This window comes from Oryzias latipes, chromosome 20 (assembly GCF_002234675.1).
Source record: "Oryzias latipes chromosome 20, ASM223467v1".
NCBI lineage: Eukaryota > Metazoa > Chordata > Actinopteri > Beloniformes > Adrianichthyidae > Oryzias > Oryzias latipes.
The window spans coordinates 16001366-16010684 of NC_019878.2; the positions used below are offsets into that span (position 1 = coordinate 16001366).

The following is a 9319-nucleotide window of genomic DNA, read 5'->3' on the forward strand; positions in this document are numbered from 1 at the left end:
TGAACGTGGCAAGAAATTCTTCCCTGAAGTACGACACTTTCGAAAATGACTTAAAAGCTGAAAGATTTAGTGGAGTGAACAATAATTTGACGATTCTTCACAACCCATATTGATGACAATATTTGAGAGGTTTCCTGTATGTTTTAATACATTTGCTTCCATTTGAAACAGCCTGTGACCCTTGTGCTATCCTAGGCACTTTAACATTGGGAGTTGGGTCATCTAGACCCACTAGACAGTGCGCTGAAGCTTTTTTCTTTAATGATTCGTGATCTTCACTGGTGTCAATGGATTACATGAAATCTTTCCATCTTTATTCACCTTTGTCATGGTAGGAATAACACGTCAATGTAAGGGTGGGGTCATCTAAGATAGCACAAGGGTTAAATGAAAGAAAAAAAGAAGGAAATATAATGAAGAGGAGAACCTCTATCATTTGACTAGGGGAGAGGTGAGGCGGAAGGCAGAATGAGATGATGGAGGAGTTTGTGTGAAAGATGACTGGATGAAGTTTTGTTGAGTTGGTTGAAAAGATACAAAATGGTAAAGGTAAAAGAATCAATGCAGGAAATTAAAAAAATTATTTTTATGGATGAATGCAAGAAGGTGCAATTGACACTTCTGCATGTGTCAAGTGGGTTTTATTTCACCTGTTGGGTAATTAGTGATTGTTGCCATGGTAACGAAATGATTGTATGTGAGAAATTTGCCCTTTGGGTTGGTTTTAGTTGTGTATCTGGTTTCATGTAATGTTCTTTTCTAGTTTTTCTCAATGTCACAGTCTCGCCTGCTTTTCTTTGTTGATTACCCACAGCTGTCTCCATTTCAGTTAATTATCCTCAGTCTATTTAAGTGTCTAGTTTTTCAGTCCTCTCTTGTCAGGTCATCTGCATGGCTGTTCTGTTTATTTCTACCGTGATTCCCAGTTTTTCTTAGTTTGTTTATCAAAATCTTTGAGACCCTGCCATCATGTCTGGTCTCCTGCACTAAAGTCTTGTGTCCACCAGTTTCAGTCTTGAGAAAAGTCTGCCAGATTGATGTGCTGCATCCAAACTTAAAACAACTTTTTGTGTGTGAAACTGAACACATTTTCAGTATACTCAGCTTAGAAAAAAGTACACAATTACTTAAAAATTGTGGGAATTTAAAATAGAAAAATGTTCTCCTAATCTGATTTTGGTGAGGTGCTAAATGTTAGTTTTTTTTTACTTCCAGATAAAAACATTCACAATTTTGAGCAAATGCTATAGCTACTTCCATTACTGTTGAAATATAAAATAAGGAAAAAAAAGCTTTTCTCTTCCAGTTTCCAGGTTAAAAAAAAGAATACTATCTAATCTTTTGGCAGATTTAAAGGACCAAGCCATAGGAAGTATGGACTACTACAATAGCCATACAAACATGTGCTTCTTTAAGCTGGCTAATATCAGCCAACTATGAATCCTAATATTAGAAAAACCTTCAGTTTGACCAAATATAAGACAATAAATAACAATCAAAGTAGAACATTTTATTACAAATACAAAGGTAAAACACAGTTCAGGACATAAATACATCATAGTTGATTTAAATACCATCAGTGCTGAAAACAACTTTACTTCCTTTTTTTGCATTTCGGTTCTCTTGTGGAATATGCTTTATAATGCTGCACTCTTGCTACAAAAGGAATATGATTTAAATATGTAAAAAAATGAATAATTTACATTTTACTCACTTTGACATAATCAATGTATTGATATCTACATATACAAAAAAGATAACATAATTTCTTGATATTTTAGAAATTTACAAACAATTAAGGTGCACTGAAGTGCCTTATTCCAAAAGAACTAAAATAATGATCTCAAAAAAATAAAAGTTATAAAAAAATATATAACAGTATGTAGAATACCAATACATCGGCATACCAATATACGTTTTTCACTATGATTTCAAAATAGATATGGGTCAGATTTAATGTCTGTGAAGCATAATTACATGAAATGCCAAAAAATGTGTTTTCTGTAGTACACAAACGTTTTAGTGCAGATTATAACAAAAAATCAAGATGTTATTGTTAAAAACATCAATTCTTAAAAAAAATTTAATTTATTGACTCATAATGGCTATGACTTTTAGTAACTTCAATGAATAACTGTTGATAAATGTATCCAGAATTTGGTCAAATTTCTGATTAAAAACACGTCTATTGAAAATGCAGGTGAATGGTGGTTTATCCAGGTTTTGTATTATCAAAAAGGTGCAAAATTCTTTACAATGGCATACATAGCCTTGGCTTTAGTGTCCAGAGGTAACAGTTGGAAAGATGTAACATGATCTACCATGTAACGGGTCAATGCCCAACCTTCTTCGAAACAGCTTACATGTCTTCAGTCTGTTAGCATAAAGATAATCATAATCATTGAATGTCCTGCATCTCTCTTCAAAGGAAGCAGTTGTATTTTTGCAGAAGAAAACGCCTGTCTACTTAAAGAAAGTGGTACATGAAAACAATGCAACTCATTTCCTTGTAAACAAAAGGCAAAACTGAAACATTGCAACTGAAGGTTTTTGCTGCTTTCTAGCACCACAAGAGTTCCGAAGATGGGTCAGAGTATTAATAGGGTTATTAATATTAACAAAAACCAGTGGTTCTTTAAGAAAGTCATTTGAATAAATACAACTCAGGCAGCTGGGCTTCAGCTGTGAACCTGAAGTTTGGCGCAACAGATGAGTCTGTGTTAGTAACCAGGGCAACTGTGGCAGCAGTGATTGACACCAGGTTGAAACTCTTTCTTCTGGCTCTTATCTGGTGTTTTCACTTAAATGTGAAGTGTTATTTTCTCTTCTTTCATTTGCTTCAGACTGCATGAACAGAGGGGACTGATTTATTCACAGATTGCATCTTCTTTTCCTGTCTAGCAATAGCGACAGTTTAGTAAATCAGACAAAACTTGTCTTTCATTCAAGTTCAGCTTAAAGTATGAATCTTGAAACTCACTGTGAGCAAAAAAAGAAAAAGCAATGATGCCATTGACAGTGTCAGTGTGTGTTTTCCTTTGAGGTGAAAAGCTTTGGTCTTTTTGATCCTCTTTGATCCCAACATTCTTTTAAAGTAAGAGCACACAGCATGAAGGTGTGATGCTCATAGCACCAAAGTGAGCTTGTATGAGGAGCTGTACCAGACCTAGAGTAATGTCCTAAATAACCACATTGTCAAAAAAGAACAAATGCAGCACCGCGTGCAGAACGCACCTTCAAAAGACCCATGATTTATATAAATATGCGATCAAAAAACTCAGCAACTTTTTAGATTTTGCAATAAAAAAATGCTCCAAATTAATACACAAAATATTTACATTTGATCAACTTATATGATGCCTTCAAATGTATGTTTATCTCTTTAAATAAGCCAATATATACAACAAAGCATAGTCCAAAACTGTTGTGCAAATCCTTACTTGGTTAAAATAGTGTCTCTGTGGTAGTGTAGGTCGTCAGCTTAAGTTGAGGGGAACCTGTATTTATTTAAACCAGTGCAGGTAGTTTGTCTTGAGGGCTGGGAAGCACATGTTATTGCTGCATGAGCCCCCATAACTGGGAGGGCAGGCGGAACACGGCACACCGACTTTGTAGGGAGCCTCTCCGATCCAGTTACCCCTGGAAGACAGCAACATTTTCTGTGAATTCATGTGGGAGTTACCACAGAAATGCCTGTTCTGATGTGAACTTGGACACCAGGATGCATGAGGATTATGTTTTTTTTTTAAATGATAGGAGTTTAGTCTCATTGTCTGATTTTTAGTGAAACCATTGACTGTACATGAGAACTGGACCGAATATGTGGGACGTCACCCATAAAGAAATAACTTACTTCTGGCTCCAACCAAATTCAGTCGCTTTTTTTTATTTTGCAATATGGACACCACCATATTGAAATCCAGAAATCGTCAGTAAGCAACGAGCGGTCCAAGCCTGTCCGAGTCAACATTTCTATGGCAACCAACCTCACAATCAGAGATGAGCTTATTGGAAGTACACAACCCTACCACTTGAAAGCGGGCTACACAAAATAGACATATACGGCATAGACATATACAGTCAATGGCTTGGACAAATTACCCAGAACACTTTGAACGGTTCGAGAAAAAAACACATCGAGAAAAATACTTGAGAACATACTAAATCTTGGTCAGTTTAGGTTTTTATATGAGATTACTTTTAGAGTGGGGAAAAAACAATGAGCATGGATGTGTCAGACACAACTGATGTGCAGATCAGACACTGGATTAACTGGACCTTCTATAATAAAAGGCAGAGCTGAATCTAAACTTGCAACCTCACCTCTTGGAGAATGCAGGCCACAACTCAAGTTAGCAGGCTAAAGTAGGTCATGAATGTCCTGCGCCTGTTACACTTGCATACGGTGCATTTCAAACCAATTGGATTAAAGGTCACAAGTGAGTCACAAGCCTTTTACTACAGTAATGTAGAAGAGCTTCAAAGCCTTGTATGGGGCTAAGTGAACTCACCATCGACATGGGGGGTATTACATAACTCAGCACACAACAGGGTGGGCTGGATCGGGATTAGGTGTTTCGTCATGGGATCGTCATCATGTTAGCAAGTTCATGAGAATTAAAAATGGCCTCTCTGAAGCCTGAAATGAGCACCAGATCAGCTTATTGACGAACACAGCAAATTCTCAGGTCAGTACTTACTTGGGTGAGTAATTGCAGACTAAATAAGTCGCCCGCTTCCACACAGAGCCCCATACGTTCATGTTGTAACACGTGTGAATCGCACAGCCCACTTTGTTAGATGTTGCCCACACCATCTAGAAAACAGAACAGATACAGTGTAATTTCACTGTTGTGGCAGTTTGACGATCCTACAGAGTTTAAGCTGCTCACCTGTGTGTAGTGAGTGCACATCGGTCCATAGCACCTGAGCGGACATCGAGGGTTGCAGTCACGAGGGTAAGGAAATGAGTAATCTTTTACCTCGTCATACCAGGGCTTCACTAGCTGAAGAATGGATCGATAGCTGTGGACAGTAGACCAGCATTAAAGCCAAAACATTTAACACTAATAAAGCACAATTTAAAAAAAATCTTTTCTTTTTTGTATCCCTGACACTCAGTTGTCCACATTTCACATTATTTTCTGAGGAAGTTATGAAGTGTCTTTGGCAAAAACACAGAAACAATGAGAAATCGTTTTTTTGTTTTTTTTTAAGTCTTGGATTGTTCCTTGTTAAAATTTAAAGGAAACACTGCAAATAATCTTGTTTCTAAATGGAAAGTCAAGAAGCACTAAAGGGATAGACCTTAGCCCTCAAGGGTCATGGCTGCAAGCGGCAGTTTTGTTTATATAAAAAGGTCACAGGAGCATTCCTGAAGCAGTTCCCGGGTCACAGTGCTGAAACTTTTAGGGGAAAGAAGAAGGGGGCTCCAATGAAGCAACCACCATGGTTGAGAGAGAGTCATCCCTGAGAGGAGCAGCAGATGTTGGGAAGTGGGAAGGGTGTCAGGGGTCACTCACCGTCCTGTCCTGACAGAGAGGTTTTGACCCAAGAACCTGAGGAGGTGAGACGGCCCGTGCTCCCACAGACAGGCATGAGCCCAGTCCTCAGCTGTCTTTGCTAACGTCTCGTCCCAAACCTAAACACAGATTGACAGAGTACACTCAGAAAAGCAATTACATAAGCGATACATCATCAAAGTTGTTAAGTAGACCCAGAATGTGAGTTGACAGCCCAGTTAAAGCCAATGAAAATGATCTCAACACGGGAGAGACTTCCAGCTTACTTCATTCACATTACATTTACAACAACTTGTCTTTATGTCCTTCAGTGTGACAGAAAATATTCAATATGCAATAACAGCATCATCAAAGCATTTTATTACTGACACACTGGCAGTTATGATATTTTGTAACATCTGGGGCAAGTTCCAAGCTTTCTACCAGTTTGCAAAGGCAATTAACTCTGACAAGTTTAACTACAAGGATCTGAAGAACTCAGAACATATTTATTTGAGAAGGGAGAAGCAATTTGTCAGCTATATTTATGCTGTCTATTGCAATAAAAATTTACTTTAGAAGAAAATTCTGCAAAATAAGGTTAATTTTATTGTTGTTTGAGTGTCCCACCTGACATTACATTTGTTCCACAATTATTGTTTTGCACCTTTTAATACAATCACATCATGCATTGCTTGCCTCACTTGCAAATAATAAAATAGATTTATTGGAAGCTTTCACCTACCATGTACTCCATGTTGGAGGCAGGTGGAAAGACTTTGCCTCTGACTTTGTTGTGATAATCAAGAATGGCGAGCATGTCGTTTTGGCTGATGTAACGCCGCCTCCTGGTTTTGGAGAGACTCGTGGCTCCATTGATGCGCTCTGCGCCCGGACCGGTGAAATTGGCCGGCGGAGAGGACTGTGGCGCAGCAGGAACGCTTGTGTCCAGTGCACTTGCTCCGCATGACAGGCACACAAGTATCAGATCTAAAGCAAATAACTGGTGCTTCATGTTTTTTCTTGTTGTTGTTTTTATTTTTTATTAGGAAACTGTAGGTGGAATATCCCGAGTTTTTGAGGGTTCTGAGAATAAAAACGTGAAATTGAAATCAGACAAAATTCAGGCGACAGGAGCGTGGATTCACAATCCAGACATGTGAACACAAGCTTCTCTTTTGTTGCAAAACTACACAAATAAAATCCGCTACATTGCATCTGCGTTCTGTCTCTTACCTCGTCTGGCGTGGCGGTACCTCCAGGCTACGTTGCCGTATCACCTCTCGAGTCTGCGCAGTGGATCGAGCAGAGAGGGGGCGCTGCGAGAGTGTGGGGCTTTTGCGCTTTGGAAACTGTGTGAGTGCTTCAGAAGTCCAGTGTTGCGGCTTTATATACTGCAGTGGATGGAGCAGGAAGCGCCCTTGCCTCAGAGGTGGACGCACAGCAGTTTGACACCTGAGACATCCTTTGGATGCGCTGCGTCTCTTCGTCCTTTTTGCATTAACTTGTTGCAAATCTAGTCCTCTAAAAATGAAATATTAAACTCTCAGTGTGATAAACAGTCATAAAAATCTTTAAAAGCAGTTTTTTGTTTGTTTTGTGCTGCATGTTTGTGATAAGTTGATACAAAAAAGGGGCTCTGAATTGTGTAATTTAACATCACCATGATCTTGCGTATTTTTCATGAGATTAACTTGGGTGAAAGGTGAAAGATCAGCACAAGTTATCTTTTGTCGCATTCACTACAGTAAAGATAACACTTGTTCAAAGTGTGGCTCCAGCTTGCCAGGGTAGGGAGCCAATGAAGACAAAAATTCTCCTGCAGGTCATCATTTTTATTGGCAGCTGGTGAACAAATTAAAACTTTGTGACGCAGGAGCACTTTCTCTCCTTCTTTTCCTTACTCTCTCCTCTTTGTCTACCCCTTTTCCTGCAGCAGACAACTGGTGCTTTTCCAAAAATCTCTTTGAAAGTGATGGAATTTTCAGGCACTGGAGCTGCAGCAGGGGATATATCACTCAAGAGTGGTGCAGAGCAAAGATTTTCTCCTCCGTTTCACTCTCTCAATACATTTAAGCCCCTGCTTCACACTGCTGCACTTCCTTACTGTTTATTGGGGACTTCGTGGGGATAGAAAGTGGTCATGGTGAGGGTGTAAATCATGAAAAAACAGTTTAACATTTTTACTTTCCAGACTTAACGCAGCACTGCAGTCAATGTTTGGCAAAGGAAGAAATCCTCCACCGATAGACTGGAAGTGTTGATCTGATCACCTCCAAATTACTTTCATTTTCTAATCAATGCATCTTTTGTTTACCTTTGTTGTCTTTTGAGACCACTCACAATCATTTCTTTAGTCTTTCAACTTCTCTCCTCTGGCAGATTGGGCTGCTAAGCATAAGCCAGAGATTCAGATTAAAGACCCACTCCAATGAAAATCATGTATCTGGATTTTTACATGTTCTTGTGGATTTTTTCTCATAATAGAGTATAGAGTATTTAATCAGCCACCAATTGTGCACGGTTTCCCACTTCAAAAGATGAGAGAGGCCTGTAATTTTCATCAGGTAAACCTCAACTATAAGAGACAAAATGAGAAAAAAAATCCAGAGATTACCAGTGTTTGATTTTTAAAGACTTTATTTGAAAACAAGGGTGAAAAATAAGTATTTAGTCACCTGTAAGCACGATTTCTGGCTCTCACAGACCTGTAACTTCTTTTGTAAGAGAATCATCTGTCCTCCACTCATTTCCTTTATTTATGGCACCTGTTTGAACTGGTCATCTATGTAAAAGACACCTGTCCACAACCTCAAGCACTCACACTTCAAACTCCACTATGACCAATACCAAAGAGCTGTCTAAGGACACCAGAAACCAAAATGTTGACCTGCATCAGGCTGGAAGGACTGAATCTTCAATAGGTAAGCAGCTTGGTGTGAAGAAATCAACTGTGGGGGCAATTATTAGCAAATGGAAATGGTAATATCCCTCCATCTGGGGTTCCCTACAAGATCTCACCCTGTGGGGTCTAAATGATCACAAGAATGTTAGTTAAAACTCCCAGAACTACACAGGGGGACCTAGTGAATGACCTGCAGAGACCTGGGACCAAAGTAACAATTCTACCATCAGTAACTCACTATGCCGCCAGGGACTCTAATCCGACTTGTCGCCCTGCTTAAGCCAGTAAATGTGCGAGACCTATCTAAAGTTTGCTAGAGAGCATTTGGATGATCCGGAAGAGGATTGGGAGAATGTCCTATGGTCAGATGAAACCAAAATAGAACTTTTTTTTAAGAACTCTACTTGGCGTGTAAGGAGGAGAAAGAATGCTGAGTTGCATCCAAAGAAAACTATACCTTCTGTAAAGCATGGGGGTGGAAACATCATGCTTTGGGGCTGTTCTTCAGCAGAGGGATCAGGTTGACTGATCCTTGTAAAGAAAAGAATGAATGAGACCATGTATCATCAGATTTTGAGTGAAAACCTTCCATCAGCAAGGACATAGAAGATGAAATGTGGCTGGGTCTTTCAGCATGATGGTTAATAAAGGAGTGGGATTGTAAGAAGCATTTCAAGGTCCTGGAGTGGCCTAGCCAGTCTCCAAATCTTAACCCCATAGAAAATATTTGGAAGGAATTGAAAATCTGTGTTGCCCAGCAACAGCCCCAAAACAACACTGCTCTAGAGGAGATCTGCATGGACGAAAAGGCTAAAATGCCAGCAACAGTTTCTGAAAACCTTGTGAATAGAAAATGTTTGACTAGTGTCATTGCCAACCAGTATTGTTGACCAAATACTTATTTTACACCATC

The 9319-nt window shown here is 39.2% G+C and overlaps 1 protein-coding gene across 1 annotated transcript; it reads right to left on the bottom strand.

Annotated features, from left to right (window-relative positions):
* Positions 1-1489: 1489 nt before the first annotated feature.
* On the bottom strand, positions 1490-6984 carry pi15 (peptidase inhibitor 15). The gene is made up of 6 exons (XM_004085157.4): positions 6738-6984; positions 6247-6587; positions 5523-5641; positions 4893-5025; positions 4701-4816; positions 1490-3639 (listed from the first exon to the last, which is right to left on the bottom strand). The coding sequence occupies exons 2-6, from the start codon at positions 6514-6516 to the stop codon at positions 3504-3506; spliced, it is 774 nt and encodes a 257-aa protein (XP_004085205.1). The 5' UTR covers positions 6517-6587; positions 6738-6984; the 3' UTR covers positions 1490-3503.
* Between the last annotated feature and the right edge of the window lie 2335 nt (positions 6985-9319).